This window comes from Bombus pyrosoma, linkage group LG7, assembly GCF_014825855.1.
Source record: "Bombus pyrosoma isolate SC7728 linkage group LG7, ASM1482585v1, whole genome shotgun sequence".
Classification (NCBI taxonomy): domain Eukaryota; kingdom Metazoa; phylum Arthropoda; class Insecta; order Hymenoptera; family Apidae; genus Bombus; species Bombus pyrosoma.
In genome coordinates, this window is record NC_057776.1 from 1,462,804 (window position 1) to 1,485,212 (window position 22,409).

The window sequence follows — 22,409 nt, forward strand, 5'->3', positions numbered from 1 at the left end:
AGTTCCTTAATACTAACGAGATATTATTCGCGAGTCGATTTCGTGATGTAACTATGGAACATCATCGCGATCAACAACAACAACAACCAATTTTTGCTGCGGCGTGAGAGAAATCTCACGATTGTCTTCGACAATTCTCCTCAAAATTGTAACAGCAACGATCATGCGCCTTTTTCGTTACACAACAGATACATGGCTATTTAAAAAAAAAAACACGATTTTCGAGTTTTCGATGCATATTTTAATTTTTCTGATTCCTTGAACTTTTGCAATGGCCAGCAGACGACGAAAATAACGTCGAGCACACTAAAACTGTGAATAACAAATGTATAAGGAAAATTATTAAAGACGACGTACTGATTTTGATAGTGTTAATGAATCAGTGATAATTAAGTGTAAAAATCAATAATTGATTATCAATACATTTGGTAGTATATTGATAAATTTGTCTAAAAGGAATTTTCATTTAATTTTATCTTTTCGTTTTATCCTTTCTGCTTAACCTGGATGACAAACAGAGCTTTGGAAATAAAAGCTCTAAACGATATTATTCAAACATCACAAATATTATTTAGAAAATAAATTAATCCTTCCAATATTAGGATTTTCATTTCTTTCTACATCAACATTTTGAAAGAAATTGTTAAATATTTCTAATAGCAATCGTTAATTTTATATGAATTTTATTTTGCTAATTTAGTAACTATAATTCTTATTACTTTTCAGATCTTCGTTTAATATTATTATAAGCAATCGCCTTGCAAGCTATCAATTTATAGCGATAGTTTTGGTCAGCCGAAGAAATGTGTGTTCTTAAAGCGTAGTCTATATATATTCAGATACTTCGAAGGAATTAATTAAAAATTTCTACTTGCCTGAAATATCAAAATGGTGGACTGTCGCTGTGACTGCCAAGGCCACAAAGATTATAGTGGATAGCAGACCTAAGCTGCACCTGAAGCAAAAAAAAGAAAAAAAAACGAATTCAGTCAGAGGATGAATATTCATACCGTAGAGAAAAGAATTTTCGGAAACATTTCAAATCGCATTATGTCGAAGTAGAGGAATAATTGTTCTGTAAATAATTGTAATGTAAAAATGTATTGATGGTAAAATATTAAAATAAATTGATGATTAGATAGCAGTTACTATATGTTTATGATATCAGCAAGTTACACGTTTATAGTTTCTATTATACAGCCCAGCAGTAAAGTATTATAGTTCAATATCCGTTGATGTACATACATACCTACCGGTTTTAAATATCACACCTTGAGTTAATCGCGATGATAACCTTTCTTCTATCAGTTAGAAAAACAGCCTTCGTTCGATACATAATTTTGCATAGTATTATCCATTTAATACCCTATTAATAAATCGACGAGTTATAAGACGTGAATGGTGTTGTACGTTTCAGGTTATAGGCCTCTATTACGCAAACACTTTCTATATGCATATGTATTATAATTTTATTCTAATTGTAACATTAATATATTTATTGTTAAATTATAATACAATTTTATTATAAGTTGAGCTTGTAATTTTTTGATAAATTAAATTAGTAATATAATTGGTACATTTAAGCGCCGATCGCATATTGGTTACGATCTTAAAAGCTGGAAGGATTTGATGCAAACAGAATTTTAACGAGTCTCGTAAGACTAATCATTTATTTATCTATTTGTTGTTATTTAATTTACGAACAGCATATTAAAATGTTGTATAAAATATATTTATGCACATTAAAATGATACGTTGTGATAATGAAATACATTTACATTTATACATACATACATACATGAGTTACATTTTTCATCTTCAAATAGCAAAGGTGAATGATTAAAAAGATGAAACATCAGAGAGTACGACTTCTCAAGTTTATTATAGAAGCTTACGTATTTTATTACTGGACTCTATTATACCTGTATTAGATTATTATGCAAGGCAATTGAAATTTCTGGCTTGTACACTTTCACTGATAATATTCCTTCAATTGCATAAGACAGTCGTAAAGACGTAAATTTATAGCAGCTCTTAAAAATCAATTTCCTATCTACTGTGTCTAATATTAATATTCATATAAATATATTATTCACAATATTCTATTACAGTATATATATATATACATATTGATATCCCAATAATACATAATAAATATAATAAACACTGTACTTTGAATATTTTATATACTTTCGCATATAATATATATGCACCGTGCGGGTTTCTGCATTCTCAAATTTGTCCATAAATAACAAACAAATCCGCAGTCTAGTTATTAACAATCACAAAGAGCACAGTTATGATAGGTCTTTCTGTGTGCCATCAATTAAATCAAGTGTCTAATTAAAGACACTTTTATATTTTCATAAACATACTTAAATAAATGGACCGTGAAACCCTTGTTGCACTCAATAAATATCATAATAAACACTGTACTTTGAATATTTTATATGCTTTCGCATATAATATATATGCACCGTGTGGGTTTCTCCATTCTCAAATTTGTCCATAAATAACAAACAAATCCGCAGTCTAGTTATTAACAATCACAAAGAGCACAGTTATGATGGGTCTTTCTGTGTGTCATCAATTAAACCAAGTGCCTAATTAAATCAAGTAAAATTGCAGACGATCATATTCTCTCTCTCTCTCTCTCTGTCTGTCTCTCAAAAGAGAGTTTCAACCATAGTTTAAGTCCAAGTCAGGGGAATACGATTCTCTCGTACTAAATACTGCCAGGTATCTTTAAAATCATCGGTATGCGACTTGGACGAATGTCTCTGCTGAACTGCGCATACTTTCTCTGCGAGAGCAGGAGAGAAATGCAACGCCGAAGAGAGACAGAAAAGATAGACAACGAGAACGAGAGAAAAAGGGAGATTGGTATTGACAGAAAGAGAGAAAGAGAGAGAAAGGCCATGAAAGATCAAGAGCAGCGAGCGGATTCGCTCGAGAATCGGGTAGAAGAATTTTTCCCCGCTCCAATGAACGTTTTATCGCAATCTCGACTTGCCAGTTACGCATCGAAAACGTTATTTACAACAACGATTTCCCTCTCATCTCGTTTTTCCTTCGCAGTAAGATCATCGAAACGGCAAAAGTGTCGCCAGCTTCTTACACTCATCGTGGCTGGCTCACTGCGACATTTGAACACTTCTCATGGAAGGAATTTTATGTACATATTTTGTGCGTGCTGTGTACAAAACATTGCAAATTTCATTTGCACTGGTCGCAATGAAACACGACTGCGAGATTATACTGGTAAAATTTGAGATCAATCTGAACAGAGATATATATAAAAATTACAACATTTTTACCGCAAAGTATATAGCGAAATATAGATGGAAAATTAGTATACAGCATGAATAATAAATGTCGAAAATGGTGTCGCTGTATATCGAGGCTCGTTAATATAAACTGACCTTTTGTTTTCAACAGTTTTGTAATCCTGCGAAGTATATGCTTGCGCCGAATATCTCGCAGCTTCTATGTACATTTCCAATCTTTTTCAAACTTTCCCAATACAAACGCGACGATGCCAACAAAATTCCACGTTGTTTTAAAAGATTTCTATACGTTGCTATAAGTTGCAGTACTTTTGTAACTAACTGCACACTCGCGCTAAACATCTCTGCGTTTCTGCGTACATTTTCAAATCCATCTCAGATTTTATCGATACAACCGCTGAAATGAAATTTCAAAATCTTCGTGTTCATAGAAAATATCTACAAGCGTCGAGAAGCTTTCAGCAAGTCTGCGCTGCTTGGCGATCGTTTTGGATCGCGTGGACGAGACGCGCGCGATCCAAAAAAGAGGGAAAGAAGATGAAGCGCCTTTTAACGATTATCCTTGGTGAAATTCTTACTTGGAAAGAACCGCTTTTTTTTAATCTGATTTCTCTGATCTACGCTTGAAAATAGGCGAGAGACGTAGAGTGACGTAAGGCCAGTAAAATTTATGATTAATGAATTTTGATGAAATTGGCGTGAGCCTAAGAAATTAACGATTGTGAGGATTGAGAAATATTTCTAATAAATTTACTTTGACAAATTGAATTAACATATATAAATTATTTCAAACGTGGCAAATAATTATCCAAAACGAAATCACTAGATTCCTAGTGGTAATAATTATGGATATTACTTATTTTTGTACAGTTAAAAAGGAATTCAGGAGGAAAATAAAGCAGCAAGCAGTAAGCAATGAGGTTAAAATGAGCATTATTACTTCACGTAGATCTTGCGCAATGTTTTTGCGATTTTTTGGAAAATAAAGGTTTCTTTTTATTTTCGGTCTAAATCTATTTTCTTAATTAAATATTTGTATTTCTTCTAGTTAGTTTTAGAAAACGGTTGTTTATTCCAAAGATTCCAATTGTTGGGCAATATAAACGTTATGATAAGAATCGCAAACTATAGCAAAATCATCTTCTGATTATTCTTTTCAAAAAATGATAGTCATATCTGTAGTAAACTAAGGATGTTTGTCTGATAGAAACGATATGCGACTTGTAGAAAGAAATTGCTATATTTTAATAACATAAGCGAATATGTTAAATAACTTGATAAACGTCAAAATTTAATGTTCCAGGATTCCTACGTTCTGGAATTTTTTGAGGAATTAAGAGGAATTTGAGGAAAAGCTGTTTCGCCTTGGAAAATATAAGTTTATCGAACTTCCATACAGAAAAATTCCAATAGTCTAAAATCAGTGAGGGCACACTGCATCTTAGAATTATATCGATAATAAATGTATCACAAGACACGGGGTAAAATTAAGTAAATGTTGGCAGATAAAAGCCGGTTAAAATGTTGAAAATTTAGTATTCTTTAGGAGCGGTTACTGTTTTATTGTCTAAAGAAGAGCGAAAACGAAACGAGAGTTATCATTGTTTAAAATTAGTAAGAGGAATGGCAAGGACGAGAGTTATTAGAAAACAAAAGAGAGAATGGAGAATTGAGAACAACTGAATTAAGCGGAATTTTTTCGAAAGCGAGCCGAGTGTGTGGGTGATCGTGAGTTGCGAGGAACGAGGATCCTCCGAGAGAAAAACGCCGATTACGAAGTAATCGTTGACCTTTCGTACTATAAATCGTGTCGGGTAGGTACCTCGCCGTTCCTGATTTTTAACAGCTTGCCTGCGTTCCTTTTGTTCTTTTTCAACGACTGTAAAAATGAGCGATGTTGATATTTTGACTCTTCTGTCCGATGTCCACGTTCATTTGAGACTTTAAAGATTGAATTGTTAACCACCTGCGTTCCTTTACGATGCCATTCGTACAGATATTCATACTAAATATGATAATAACAATAAATAATATTCGTAATAAATACATATCGTGTATCAAAATCGCTTTGAAATTTTTATATACAATATTTACGATATATATCGATAAATTATAGTACAAAATTTCAAATTCTATGTCGGAGTCGTAAATTTGTAATTGGTTAAATAAATCAGGACGCAGATTTAAATGAGTTATTTTATTACTTATTTCTTCAGGATAATACAAGAATAACGGGATTGAAATGTCAATTAATTTTATTAAAATGAAATTCCTTTGCCATATGAGGTGCTTCATAGAGTGTTATGAATGAATTAAAAGTTCAAGTCGATATCGTTTTATATTGATATTATAAATTAGTACGAAATATGTATGTATGTTAATTCAGCTTCACTATAATAAATAACTACGTACGTATGTGAGCAATCATTTAAAATTCATTTAATAAAACTCGTTTAAACTTAGCAATTTAACTCATGCACTGAACGAATTTTCATTTATGCGTTCCCTTTCATTCCAACCGCAATAATTTTCCACATAAAACCAGAATATCTCCTTTAATATTAATTATTTTGTTAATACCGCCACAATTTGTTTGCCAAGCCAGACTGTCAATACAATTACATAGCGTAAAATCAAAACATTCCTTAGTTTTGAATTACTAATAACACTAGAAACTCAATTAACTACGTCTATATACGAAACCATCTTTTCAATTGAAAGGACCAGAGAAAATATGTTACAAATGTAGTTTCTTAAAAATCAAGCTTAGTGAAAGAAATAATAAATAAAATTTCTGAACTTTGAGGGACACAGTAACGCGTTCTATAGCGTCTTCAAATGAAAAATTCTGCCACTTATGTCACCTACAATCACTAAACTGTTCTAAATATTTTACATTCCGTATATTTCAATAAATACGTAAATATCCTAACAATTCCGAGACACTTAACCACCGAACCACCCCTACAATTGACCCTTAAACCTACTAAAACGCCTGAACCTACCTAACAACCAGATGCCACCAATTCCACTCGAACGTTTCACTAATCCCCGCCATTCACCTGATACAATATACGATCTACGATCTTTCAACCGGAACCTAATGATTTCAATTCAACCTCCTTTCCAAACACCGTGATCTTAAAAAGTACCGCAGTCCATTGATGAAGAAAAGACGTTTGCTTCGTCGATCTTGTCTTAGAAAGTATGTCTAACTACAGAACAACACAAGCACATTTCGATGATGATCGGTTGGGAGACACTGGCCTTTCGATTTCGACTTTCGATGATATCGCGTATATGTAGGTGGACAGAGGAAAAGGTGGGCCTGCTCGGCTCCCCCGGGGCCAAATAGAAACCAGATCAGACAGCAGCAAGTTGGAGAATTCCTGTATAGGGGGGTGGGTCGACCCTGTTCCTCGCGCGAGAATCAAACAGGAAGTTCCAACGATATCCATCGATCTTCATCCTTTTGGCTAAGGGAATTATACGTTGATCGGAGTAAGATAAATTAGAATACAAAACTTGAAATCACGCAAGCAACCGAATGAAATGAAAAGCGTCCTGTCTGATGATCAATAGCTTTCAACCAATTTTATCGCAACGTAACACATATTTTATGAAAATTAAACATCGCGTGGCAATCAACGTGTTAATGAATGTTCGTTCATTGTATTAATTTTAGGTATTTTAACATTTTAACCACTGAACACGCCAAACAACTTTGTCGAATTTTAATCTACAATAATTCTGATCCTATAAACATGTGCTACTTTTACTGTTTCAATCCAGTTCTATAAAACTAACTTCGAACGTTCCTCTTTTATAAAAAAGAATATAAATTTGAAAGTTTGAATACAGTTGAAATTTCGAATAATTGCTGTTAACGTACATTACTGCTTGTCGTTAAAATCTCGTCCTACGAAATACTTCAATTTTAAATCTAATTTCCACAAGCCTCTCAAAATCAACCGATCGTATTACGACAGACCTGTGATCAATTAGATTTTTATCATTTAATTGAAATCGTGATAGGAAGTTTCAGATAATTTGAAGTAAAAGTATTCGTGGAAGCGTTTTTGATGAACATACAACATTGTTTAAGGTATTTTGCAAATATTAACGTTAAAGGGGGGCAAAAATGTTTGTCATACAAATGCGATGTTCATACAAATCGCGTTTAGTTTTCATTTTCGTTTCCCACTATTCCCTGCAAGGGACTGTCAACGATTTTTCTATCCGATCGACGTCCTGATAGTCGAGATTCTACCACATCTTGAAATTTTTCTGAAATTTCTCTACGAACTTCCCGAACAGCCGAATATATGTATCGGACGTTATCGAGGAGAAGCGGCATGAAATTCCTTTCACGGCTTTCGAAAGCGTTAAGAAAGTCGCTGGAAGAAAGAGAACCTGTTTAATAAAGACTCGTTATTTTGCTTCCAACGACCATGTCGTTTGTTTGTATGGAAATTTTTTAAGTGCGTGGGAAAACACGGCCGCAGATCCGTCCAAAGGGTATGCGAGCGATCGCATTAACGCGCTTCCTGCTGCATTCGACTTGCGCTTTCAATCTGCCTCGTCTGATCAACCCCGCGGGTCACGGACAATGGCCGCTCTTTTGGAAAAACTCGGTCAACTTGCATCTGTCTTTTCTCTCGGTCATCATGGAACGATGTGATCTTGGGTGTTGGAAAGTTTCCTTTCAGTGCGAACAGGTTCCGGGTGCAATTGATGTAAGTGCAAACGAAGGAGTTTGAATCGCGATAAGACTGGCGATAACGAGAACTTTGAAGAGTCTGGAATGTTGAAGAACATTAAAGACTTTGCAAATAAAACACAAAAATAGTTCCTACGTCAATCATCGTTCAGTGCACTTTCTCGACGACCATTTTCGCTATTCTAACTTTATATATTTGTTATTAATTCGTGCATTAAAAATGACCGGTTTTCAGATATAGAACTTATTGGAATTTGGTGGTTGTAATTCCCTTGGGAATTATTTACGTAACGAAGAATGGTCCAAGTATAATAAAGAACGTGTTTAACTTTCTTTAAATGCCACGTCTCTCGACAACTTCTATCTCATATCGCGTAAAAATTTCGTATAAGACGACTACACGAATATTTTGATCATTTACGATGGCCAATATTAAATTTTCCATATTTCTATTATAAATCGTTTTGATATACGTGAATGTACATACTGTTGAATATATGTGATTTGTCATAAATTTGTAGTATTTATAACCGTCTGACCTTTATGAAACAAGGAGTCACCAAAGCATGTATCCAAGATTTAAATTATCAAGCCGAATGTATGCACCAGTTACTGTTACTAAGAAGGATAAATTAGATGTTATCGAAAATATTCGAAAATAATTGCGATAAATTCAGTCGGTTGATATGGAACAGTTTAAAGAAATGGTTCGTGCAATAAATAATAAATAAAATAAAATAAGGCAAAGAATACGTATATAAATTTGAGGATTACTTGGCATAAATGAATTACAAAATATCACGTTTGAGAAGAACGCGTGACGGAATATTAGAGTTAAGAGCAATATTGACAGTTGTTAGAAGGTTAATTAATTTGCATAAGGTGTGCAGTTTTATGTAATTATATATATGTTACGTACGTTTAGTTTCTGACAATTTGCTCCATCATTCTGGTTCAAAATGTGAAAGATATATCGAACTGCGAAGTTCAATTGAACTCAAAAATGTATGCAACAGCATGTCGAAACGAACGATCGGAATTTTTCACGCTGATTACACGAAAAATGTGTCTTTCATCCGAACAAAATATTTTCTACATCTGCAAAATTGTTACTCTCCCATTACGATCACTGGGACTTTCTCACGTGTTTTCACGCAAATCCGTATTTACAACGAAACAGACAAATAAATTCGCGATCAATTTATAGGAAAATTAAGCACATAATTTACGTAGAAACTATCTGGTCGTTAGAAATCGAACGAATTCTCGTCTTTCTTTTCCTTTAGCCTCGAACCACGTCGATCGGCACAATGCAAGTGACTTTGTACTTTTCTACGGTTTGTTCACCTTCACTACACCTAATGAACGCTCACTTTTCTGCTTGCCGATGCATGAGACTTTCCTCACTGTTTCTATAAATCATTTCAATGTCAGGAAACGCGAGCAGAGTACAGTTTTCTTGCTTCTGCGTCACACTGTTTTACTTTTCGTGATTCCACGATTCCAAAGCAATCCATCTTTAACGTGACGTATTATAAAAACCTCTGATTTTCGTTTCTGATCCCGTAATACTTTCACATTTGGATGAAAAGAGGCTCCCGATTACTACTATATCTTTTCCTTTTCGGTTAGACTTTTAATGTATTATTTTAGTAACATAATATACATCAAAACAATCGACGTGGATTATCAAATATCTGAGAAATTTTTATTCGAGATTGTTTGAACCTGCGTTTTATTACATGTGAATCTACAATGTTGATACCACGATATTCGTGTAATTGTTAATTAAATTGTTTTGCGAATGAAATGATTCTCTTTCGCATTCATTATAATATTAATTTTTACTACGAAGCAGCGGATATTTATAATTACTTTCGTTGTGTTTTAAACAATAAATATCATTTGTTTTGTCGATCGTAAATCCTTGAAATATCCTGTGCGTTTAGTTAAAAGCTACCGAAATTGCCTTCCTCTCTCTCTCTCTTAAATTATTGCGAAACATTCTTTCTTCTATGAATAAATCAGTGAGTCGTTAAAGTTTTATTGGAACGTAATTTTTCTACTTGCCAAATGACATTTTACATAAATTCCTACAACATTTTTATTTCGATTAAATGTCTATTTTAACGATACATTTATTCCAACTGAATTTCTTATTGAACGAAATTCTCGTTGCACCAAAATTTCCAGTTAAACAATATTTCTGTCGAACTGCATTTTTCATTCCAGCATATTCTATTCCAACGATACACATTCCTATTTTAAATATCATAATTCCCTACTGTACGATATTCCTATTTCCACATACGTAAGAAAGTCATCGATCGATGCAGTTAAAACACGTGGCAGGAAATTTTCTGAACGCGACCACGCATTTATCAGATTTCACTTTGTCCAAACGATCGATCTACCATATCTGCGATTAAATAGACATCGATCAGAGTTCGAAGAGACACTGGTTTCCATTCCTTGTTCTCTCGGTCTTGGCTTTACTTGGCTGTCACGCGGAAATTCCTAGGCCGTTTCCTAATCCGGTCCGGACAATCTCCTTTTCTACTAAGTCACTTCGCAGATTTATCCTCTGCGAGAATTCAACGTGAAAAACAAAATTCTTTTATGACTTTCAGCTGTATTGTCGTTTGTTAGCATAGAAATGACCATTTTAGGCCGGACAAGTGGCACACAGTTGAGGAAACTATTTAACATTGACTACGCAGAATTTATGAATACGTGAAGTAAGAAAAGCTTACAAGTTATTATACTTGTGTAGTAGTACTTACTAATGGTAAGAAAGACGGTGAGAGAGAAAACGAAACAGAAAGTGAGCCATACAGTGCATCAATGGGAATTCTTGTTCCTTTTGTTAGCCTTTAATTGATATAGCCAATTTAAAATCAGTTTTGGTTTCATTCTTTATTACTCGAATTAATTTCAGTTTCATAGGGTAGGGATTATTTATTACAGCAACGAATGGTTTTATCGTAAAATATATTATATATATATCGTTAATTTTAAGCGTAATTTTATGCGTAAAACATGTATGTTAAATTTAATCAAAATTGCTATTAGAAACGTTTAAATATTTAAAAACCTAGAAATATAGTATACAGGGACATAATATATTAACTAAACCGTGAAAATATATGGCGCGTTGATTGTTGTTATTTTGCCTTGTTAATTTTATTATATAACTTTTAAGCGTAATTTTGTGCATAAAACATGTATGTTAAATTTAATCAAAATTGCTATTAGAAACGTTTAAATATTTAGAAACCTAGAAATATAGTATACAGGGATATATTAATATATTAACTAAACGTAGCAAGTCAATTACAAACCGTGAAAATATATGGCGCCTTGTTAATTTTATTATATAACTTTTAAGCGTAATTTTATGCATAAAACGTGTATGTTAAATTTAATCAAAATTGCTATTAGAAACATTTAAATATTTAGAAGCCTAGAAATATAGTATACAGGGATATAAACGATATTAATATATTAACTAAATTTAGTAACTCAATTACAAACCGTAAAAATATATGGCGCCTTATTAATTTTATTATATAACTTTTAAGCGTAATTTTGTGCATAAAACATGTATGTTAAATTTAATCGAAATTGCTATTAGAACATTTAAATATTTAAAAACCTAGAAATATAATATACAGGGATATAAACGATATTAATATATTAACTAAACGTAGCAACTCAATTACAGACCGATATACAACATTCAATTTAAGTATGTGTCTCTCGTATATTTAAATGTTATCTATGTAACATACTTTTTACTTATTTAAATACTCTAAACAAATTAAAAGATGATATTTAATATAATATAATATTTAAGAATAATGGCTTCATATCTCCGGGCTTGTCTTATTTCACTTTTACGCTGGCCGTTAAAACATTAAATTTAACATAACAATATCGAGTGGGTAAAAATGACTAAATTATGTCTAGGCACGTATGCTATGCGTTAAGAATACAAAGAGCATATAGATAGTAAGAATAAGAATACATCACATTGGAAAGTGCCGAGAGTATGTGCAAAATGCGTATTTTTACGGAACTTAGTATAGACGATACGATATTTCCGTGGCTCTTTCTTTATTTAACGCAACACATTCAAATGATGCAACAAACAAAATTCTGTTAAAATGTGATGTTTCCTTTAGTCTAGATACGAATATTGAATAATCACAATTGTGCAAAAATATGGAAAAAGTTTATCCGATTCGAAAAGACTCGGTGTAATCAGATGAAATTTCAATGATTTATTAATAATTAACAGTATGTTTTCATCTGGAATTTTTTTCTAACAGGAAAGTCTATAAATATAAATAAAATTTTACAAATAGGACGTAAAAATGATTTGTTCATAAAAATTTATCAAATTTTTTAACTACCAGAAGGAATTATTTTTGCACGTGCAGATACAAAAGATCTTTGACGTAATTCCATCCAATTCTGCTACCTTCGTCGCTTATTACAAGCAATTATTTAAATCAATCTGTTTTGAACAGCCGTTAAATTGGTCCTGAAACTGCTTAAATCCTTCACTTAAACCACCAGGATGAAGCTAGTATTAGCCAAATAATAAACGTATTAGAAGTTGCTGAATTATAAATTGTTCGATTCTGACAAAATATGTTTCCTTTTAAAGGGAAGTTTCATTTTTATTTATAACGTGCACATTTTTCGTTCTATCAGCTACACCAATTATGTCTCTTTTTTAGTTTCTGCTTTCCTCGATTCATTATAAAGCGATAAAACAAGCTTAGATATAAGATTAATACAAATTTGCGCGATAAATCTCAGATATAAGATTAATATAAATTTCTCTTACATATCGGTAATATTTACTTACTGCTTTTACAAGTTACGTAGAAAGTAGACAGTACCAATAAGAATATATATCTTGCAAGAAGATCTCTTTATTTATCTTCTGTACTTACATATAAAAACGTTTCCGAGAAAACTATGTGAAAAGCCAAGTAAAAGTTACTACTTTCGTTATGTTATTTTCATTGCAATATCGTTTAGTTATTTTCGAATACTTACCATCAAACTTAAATTAAGAAATTAATAAATTTCAACAAATACGTTCTACAATATCCCTCGGCCCCGATTATTTATTTTCTAAAGTCATCGCATGATGAAATTAAAGTTTGGATTTTATATTCTTCCAATAATTCAGATTAATGTTCCGAAAATGTAATCATACAAAATAGTTACAAAGTGAGTTTACTCAATAAGTGACAGCTACAGATCCAGTTTTCAAATATCATTCCTTTATCATTTACTCCAACATAGTTTCCAATTATTAAAATTCCCTTTTCCTTCTCGCAAAAGGGGAAAAAAATCAGTTTATACACCTATCAATCAAATAATTGCTTCGATCAATATATACCATAGAAATCGCGTTTCCCCCACAGGACGTATCAAAGTATTCAGAAAATTTATGGAGAAATTGAAGAAAAATGTGAAGATAATAATTTCGACAGGATTAGCATCCTATTAAATAAAATATGCACCGTTTCTTCTAATAATTCATCGATCAATTGAGTTTTCTCAAATATTCTTCACGCCCCTGACGCGAGTATTCAGTTTCTGGAAATTAAATTCAGTCTCAGAAATTTCATAGAAGCCAGAACAAATGACAGCGTAACTATGCTACATCCGGTCAATGGAAATAAATTTTTTGCCTGTTTTCTTTATCCTACTAAAGTAGAAAATCCTTGCAATTACCCAATTGCGGGCATTTTAATTTCCTTTGCTAATTATAAACGGTACCAAATTTGACATTTCATTTGATTATATCTTCCCTGTTCCCCTAAGTACATGACAGTGTGAATCGACTGTCAAATACGCTACGAACTTCCGAATAGCTCAATACTAACGCCGAGTTTCGAAAACTTTTTCACCAAACCGAGAAATACGCTTCTCGCTTTACTCTCGATGATACTAAATTGGTAAATGGTAAATCGAGAATAATGGAATCTTCAGTTCTACTAAGCGAACGATATTTCCGGATTTAATATTGGCAAATGTGGACGCACAGTGGCTACAAAAAAAAGCTTCTCGCTTTACTTTCGATGATACTAAATTGGTAAATGGTAAATCGAAAATAATGGAATCTTCAGTTCTACTAAGCGAACGATATTTCCGGATTTAGTATTGGCAAATGTGGACGCACAGTGGCTACAAAAAAAAGCTTCTCGCTTTACTTTCGATGATACTAAATTGGTAAATGGTAAATCGAGAATAATGGAATCTTCAGTTCTACTAAGCAAACGATATTTCCGGATTTAGTATTGACAAATGTGGACGCACAGTGGCTACAAAAAATCTTTACACCATTTTATCTATTACGACAGGTACGTACTACTTAGTTAGATCCAAACACATTGAAATTTCAAGTAACTTGATAGTACTTTTGTGACTATAAAAATGTAGTCTTATGTATGGAAACGAATACCTTTTATAGTCACTGTACGTCAGAAAAGTAAAGAAACGTCACTACCTGTACCTATGTTATTGAATTTGAATAAATACCATTGCCTAAATTTTAAGTCCTCATACTTGCACCGAATAAGAATAAGGTAAAAGCGACTTTGTAGGGCCAAACCGAATGTAATTGAAGACAATCCGACGTATTAAAACACTCATATGGTTTAGCAGCGAAGAAGATAAGCAATTACGACCATTTAAAGAAATACCACATTTACATCCTACTACTTTCCTTGAGATATACAGTGACTACGAGACGTACTTGCAGCCCCACTTTCCAACGAAGTGTTTCCTTATCAGGTTCTACATTTCACTTCCACGGTTTCGAATCTTTATAGTCGCATAAAGCTACTATTGCATAATACGAAATTTAATAAACCGAGGCCTAATTACTTGACACGTAAATGCTACAATAAACGCAATGGCATGCGAATGTCTTTTTATAAGCATTGCGGAATAATAATTATGTCCTTGTACTCGAATACGGAGTTTCTATCGCATAGTTTACAAAACAACCATCATCTTAGAAGGTGAGGAAATACGAAAGAAAAGAACGACTCTCGCTTTCTAACGGAGAACTATGGAATGGCGATCGGTGTCGTTTCATGTGCAATGCTCGTATCGCGAGAGAATGGTAACGATCTTCGTTTAAGGGCCACGTTCTCGACGCGTAACGAACACGATGCTCTGCATTTACGAGCTACCAGAAACGATAATGGCCTGGTACCAGCCAGGTAGATACGAGGTTATTTTCTTTGCTGGATACGAGGCACGAGTACGCGCACGAACACCGGTGATTCAGTGTCAGTGGGTCAACGGAAACTGGAGAAATCTTTCTCCTCGACTACGCACGTGCCACTCTTTCAAGAATCCCACATTTCGTGAGGATACGGCGTGTACATCCCTCGTCGTTCGAAAAATCAATGTCAGACGAGATCTACAGACGAATATCTATCCGTTCGATGGTTCGTGCATCTCTGAACGCGTCTAGATAAATCCACTTTTCTCTTTCACTCTCTTTCTCTCTCTCTCTCTCTCTCTCTCTCTTACACGCACGCACACACACCTTGTTCCACTCGTTTTCTTCGGCTTTCATTTTCTTGCTTCTTCCCCCTTTCTTTTTTTTTGGACTTGATCTTATTGGACGATTCAGCCGTACTTGTTACTTTCACGTTGCCTGGAACGATGAGAAGTGAACGTGCCTGCTGACCAATCGCCAATTTTAGAGCCGTATGTTTGACTTAGAAAGGGGATATTCAGAAGCGACCAGAGCTGCAGTTTAGTTTTCTTCGTGGTTTTGTTAGAAAGCCGCGATATGGTTTTTAATTGCTCTTCCTGTTCGGTGTAAATGATATAAATTTGACTAAAATAATTAGAGAGGCGATATATGGTCGAGATGCTTCGCGACGTACACGCTTTTAACGAGCTTCCGCCTTCTGTCTTTCTCCACGTACGTTACAAGTCGTCGAGAAACCCATTGAATCAAAGTATCAAGAAATTTCGTCCGTTCGTTGATAGCGATTTTCTCGGATGAAATATTTTCTGCGCGCAAGTAGTTTCCTCGACGTATCACGGTATTTAAACTAAATAAATTCCACGCGGTTCTTTTAAAAACAGTTTGGCTTAAATATTTTAAAAATATTGCAAAAGTTGTTGGTTGCATTAGAATTCGAAAATGTTCCAAATGAAATGAAAATGATATATCAATTAACCTTTTAGCAATATTTTATTACAAATTATTATCAAAAGTACGAAAAAATATAAAATGGTCAGATTTCTTTCATAAAACTTTTCCTCAAAATAGGAAATCTTTCATCAAAAATCTGTATTGTAAAAATAAATTTATTTTACAATATAGATAGGTTAAATTTAGCTATTTCAAAGACCTATGTTTCAATCTTCATCCTTGAATAAATTAATTAATATATAGCTGTTCAAAAAGATTATTTAATATCACCATCTTAAGTCGCGTACCGGATATTTAGAAACACGTTCAACTAATTTATTTGTTTGCCTTTTCCTAATCAGAAATTTCTCTGCTCGTAGATCCAAGATTAAAGAAGATAATCCTGATTGTAACTAAATTAACTATAGCGTTTTACACTACGCAATTCAATTTATTTGTCAATGTCAATTTCCTCGAAAATAAAAAATTGAATATTCCCACTTCCTTAACTAATTGCTCAAAATTATTCATACGATGCAAGACAAACTATAGCGCAATATAAATAATACGTACTCCATATAATACAAAACTTCATAGCATACTTTACAGCCTTTTGTACAAATTAGCATAAAGTAAACTTTTGTTCAACAAAAATTTCCCCACTACAAATCAACAAATTCTCAAACCACCTTCCTTCCCTCACTCGATTAAACATCCAGGCATCTAACGGTACTAACGAATGTAGGGAATGAATTAAAGCGTTAAGAAATTCTGTTGAAGCAGGCGTGATTTGTGCGCGAAAAACGTCGGTTGCACTATGCTTTTGTGCTAGTTTCATTGTCTCAACATTCGCCTTGCACAATATAAGGCCGCGCGACCTTGTTGCTTCTTTGCCTGGCCGGTTCGCAGGAGAGAAGGTGAACTTCGATGCTGAAAACGTGCTCGGAGGAAAAAGAAGGGCGGCCCGGTGAATGAGCATAGCCGAGCGAGGGTCGACCGTTTCCCCGGGCTATCAACGAGGAATAAAATCGACGCTGTGAAGGAGGAAGTGTCCGCGGGTGAAAGTGCTTCTGGGACGTTCGTCGAGAGCGGTCCGACACGTTTGCCCATGAGGAAAACGGCTTCGTGTCGGATGACACGGACGCGTCTTTCCACGTTGCAATCGAAGGTCACCATGACCACGATAATCCAGTTTCCACGTCGTATCGGTGAAATTCGCAGGATCTAATCCATTGTTGGGTGGATGCACGTAAAACCTTATTGTAGTAGATTTATAGAAATCATTGGCCAAATTGATATTTCAAAATTCATCGGGCGCTAGAGTTTCTTCCTTTCGAAACAGTTTATTAGCCTCTCACATTTGTATGGATATACGACTTGCTTTTTGTTATTCAACTTAATATTAAACATTTCAATAGCAAGATCATCGAAAGACATCATTACCATCGTTATTCGATGCTTAAAATAAGCTTGCTAAAGTCAAATTTTCTAACGTTTCTCCAAAGCGTCATGTGCTGTAATTAAGGTATATTTAATCAAAGTAATTTCAAAGTGCGAGTAGAGTGTCGAATAGTGGTAAAATAAATAGTTTACCTTTCTCCCTGTCGTCAATCACAGATTATTTTATCTTCATTATTTGTCGATAGCATTTCAGCTGATCTTTCAATGACAAGTTATCAGTGATACACTTTTACCCTTAAGATTGAACCAACGTTTACATAATGTTCCGTAAATTTAAATTTATGTCTGCAACCAGTTTACATATATTTACGTCAAATTAATTTCCATATAGAAAATTACACAAATTTCCTAATATCGTCATAACGTCGCTATCGACCACTATTGCGATGGAAGCTCCAATATTTAATACTTTTATTGATATCTTCAACAATTTTTAAATTTCTGATGCTTCCGTCATTAATCTCTTCAGATATCTTTCTTAATGTATAGATGATAGAATGAAATCTAGTTCGTGGTATTAGCTTGTTAAATTTAAGAAGCGGAGAAATTTAACGTGCACCTTGACGTCTAATTAAACGATCCTTCAATTTAGCAATCGAGCAACAATTATTATCGTAATCTTCTTCAAAAATCTTCAGGGTCTCCAAACTCTTCAAAAAGCATGTCTCTTTGATTTTAAACGATGCTTTCCTGGTTGCCTTCCCTATTAACTAACTAGTCCGCGCAACCTCTTAATTAAATTTAACTATGCAGGATGAATAGGTGGATAATTTAGGTAGACAGATTATGATCTTAATTATTTTTAAAAAATGTATCTTCAATCTAAATGTATGTAGCACACGTAACCTCGTATGGCGTATCGTCGTATAGCTTTTACCGGAATATCTGTAGGTATTTGAATTATGATACTATATATTTCTTTGAACTTTTAGGTGATCTTACAAACATTCTGGACAAGCAAATAAAAGTGAAAGTGATGAGATCAAAAATTCAGCATATTCGTTAATTTTTATGTAACCGAGTGTCACCTACGACTTTTTAAGCACTGTTTTACGATTCCCAAGGATATCAATTTTTATTATGCAACAAGATAAACGGGTAAAATCGTTTACTAAACATTTAAAAAATGAAGAAAACAAAATTAACTCTAACCATTTTCCCACTGTATTCCGTTCCAGACTCAACGTGGTTGTTAGTGGTCCCGTTGCAGTCGATGCGAAATGAAACGCAGAAGAAGAAGAAAAAGAAGAAAATACAAAATATATTCAGTCATGCCTTTAAGAATCTTTATTTCGAGAAATAAAAGCAAAATTGTTTAAGACAAACGTATTGTATATATGTTTTATTATTTCGTCGATCTTAAAAAATTATGTTATACATTTCTTCTTATTTTTATTCATTATAATATATACTAATATTTTATAGAATATAACACCGTCGTTTGAAAATAAATTATTAAGCATGGAAGCAAATTATTAACACCCTTTGATTCTCGATGTTTCATCTCTAAACAGCAGTATGACATATGTAATTCCCATTTTTAATGGCATACGTACCTTGAAAGTTAAAAATAAATTGTATCCGTAATTCGTAATTCATTCAAATAAAATGCAAATGAATTCAAATTACGAATATACGTAGTTACAATTAATACATTATCGTTACGTTAAAACAATCAGCACGGATTACTCATTCGGTTTCTCTTTGCACGTAATAATTCTACGTTTCGATATCAACGATCAAAGATATCGAGCAGACCAGTCCCGTTGAACAATAGATCGGATTATCGACCTATACGATCAGATAGTTTCAGTACGTGCAATTTTTTAATTTCAGCCAATTGTGTATTACATTTAAGCTGTGTACATAGCGGCGACATTTAAGCGGAATAAATTATCAGCCACATAACAGCAAATAGGTATACATTGAGAGAGAAGAAGAAAAGTGTGTCTTACAGCTTGTTTAACATTAAATACCTTTGAAATAAAACGACGATTAGTATAAGCACAATCCTAAGTATAGAGGGAAACGATTGCATAAAAGAATTAAGGGGTTCCATAAGAAGGAAATGAGATATCAGAAGATATCAGAATTTTACAAACAAATTTTATAAGTTTTATGAGAATTAAAATATCATTTTTTTTTTTTTTTTTTTTTTGAAGTATAGCAATTTGACATTTTGAATTTATAATGTTATAATATATGCTTTATAGTTATGCTTTAGATTTTTTAAATGTAATTTATATAGTTTACTTGCAGCTTTATATTTTACTTCTTCTTTTTAAAAAATGAAGAAAACGAAATTCGAAATGTGAGAAAGGCAAATCGTGTTATAAATTCCGTACGAATTAAGATATAATTTTTTGAAAATACAGTAATTTCGTACGTTGTATGTATAACATACACGTTGTGTATTTATCGTTTATTACTTGGAAAATATAAAAGAATCGAATTTACATAATATGAAGATCTTTAATTGTGAAAACATCCTGCAACGCATTAAAAAAATTTTACACGAAGGTAAATACTATAATTTTCGAGAATTGCCATAATTCGATATCCTGAATTTGCAAATCCGTGCGCTTATTTGCTGTTATTCCGAGAAAATAAGCCTGTACATTTTGTAAATGCAAACATACCAAATTTCTATATTTGTAATAAACTACATTTCTTCACACCTCGCATTTTACAGCGAGTTGCACAACCAAATTACAATTTCAAAAAATCACGGTTTCGCAGCTTCAAGTTAAATCCACATTCATGCCCAAATTATATCCACATTTATATGTTAAATATTGAAAATGTTTCTTCGTATACAATTGAAGAATCATCAAGTAAAAACTATATGTGTATATCATATCAAAAATATTTATATGTAGCATAGAAGAAATTTCTCAATTTCTATTTCAAGAAACTTTTCTTTCGACTGGCAGTGAGTCTATCGTAATATTGACAAAACAGAGTAGCGAAGAAAAAAAATGGAAATTGTCATGAAGATGCGAAGAAGAAAGAGAAAGATCGTCGTTAAAAGTCGCTCTCCTTGACTTCATCATCTTTGACATCGTTATCCTCGTTACGCACGCTTCTTACCGTAATCACACAAGATACAGGTGTGACAATAATTTACGTAACTTTTCTCGTGCTTCTTCGCGGCATAACTCACCGGAGTCATTGGTCTTTCAAATTAATTGCTTTCCGATCGCTGACGCCGGTTTCGCAGGTAAAAGCTTTCCAACTTGGTTCATCGCAACATGGATATTAACTATCATATATCGCAATATACTGCTTGGTTCTATAGAAAGTTATATTGCTCGCGTATCTAAATATTTTAAGTTTGGTGTTTCACTTTTTTATGATCGCGCTATTCTATCTTATTACTTTACCATTTTGTTCGTACCAAGTAATTCATGTCTAATATTTATTAATCGCTGATTTTTAGACCAGAGCCAGGAAGTGTAATTGATTATGAGTTTTGCTCTCACGAGTAAATGAAATCCTGGTTATAGAAGGTTAATTTCGAGTTAATCATATCTAATGTATAAAAAGGTAAAATATAACTGCAAAATATAATAATAGATTAATTATAAATCAATGTAATTCAGTCAGCATTAGAGATGCTTAATTAAGTCGTTTAATATGTTAATTCGATAACTGGAAAGTGACATAAATTAATCTCGACTTTTAGGTATATTTTTAAATTTTGTGTTGTATGAATTTCAAATTGCCAACATATATACATATATACAAATATATATATATATAGATATACATATGTCTATTTCTTATTTCTGGTAGTTTTCAGGCAATAGGAATGATATTGAAGTTTTTAAATATTTTCTTTCGTTACATGTGAATTTTTTTTTTTTTTTTATTTGTTTACATTTTACAATTTGTCCATTAGGACATTTGGTAAAATATTATAATTTAATATTTGATAAATATAGCACGTGGATGGCTACCCCCAGCGGGACTCCATCTTCCAGGTTGTTTATTGTTCTATTATGAGGTCTGCAGGGTGCTTCTTCTTCAGTCTTCTTTCTATTATTGTTTTATTCGTTTCAGCAACCAGCTGATTTGCGTGTGTTGCAAGTCTTTCTTTATACTTTTTTGCATATCTGGCGATTTCCTCTTTGACTGTTGGAATTTTTTAATCCTTTCGTGTGTCTTCATTTCTCACGTACCATGGAGCGTTAACTATTGTCCTTAAGATTTTCGCTCGCTCTGTTTCTATTTTATTTATGTGACTCATTGCTGCCATCCTCCATAGTGGGACTCCGTATGTCCAGATTGGTTTGATTATTGTTTTGTATATATTTAGTTTATTCGTTATGCTTAATCTAGATTTTCTATTGAATAACCAGTACATCTGCTTCATTCTTTCACGTATTCTGTTTGTTATTGATTTTATGTGATGCTTCCATGTAAGGCGCGTGTCTAATTGTATTCTAGATATTTGACGTACTTTGTTTGTGCTATGTGGGCGCCATTTAGTTGGATGTCTGGCGTTTTTCCTTTTCTAAGCGTAAATGTTATGCNGATTGCACTTACTGGTGTTCGCTTTTATTTGTTTGCTTTGCAGCCACTTTTCTATTTTTGTAATGTGTTCTTGTAATAGTGCGGCAGCCGTTTCTGGATTTGCGTGTCTAGTTAGTAAGACCGTATCGTCCGCGAACGTTAGAGTTTTGCTGTTGACAGTTGTTGGTATGTCTGCTGTATAGAGTGTGTATAATATTGGTACTAGGACGCTTCTTTGCGG

General features: G+C 33.2%; 1 protein-coding gene across 1 annotated transcript in view; it reads right to left on the reverse strand.

Moving 5' to 3' along the window:
* LOC122569104 overlaps positions 1 to 22,409 on the reverse strand; it is a 76,875-nt gene that overhangs the window by 35,294 nt on the left and 19,172 nt on the right. The window contains exon 2 of the mRNA XM_043729634.1: positions 876 to 955. Coding sequence (XP_043585569.1) covers positions 876 to 955 — 80 coding nt within the window. The remainder of the gene's footprint in view (positions 1 to 875; positions 956 to 22,409) is intronic.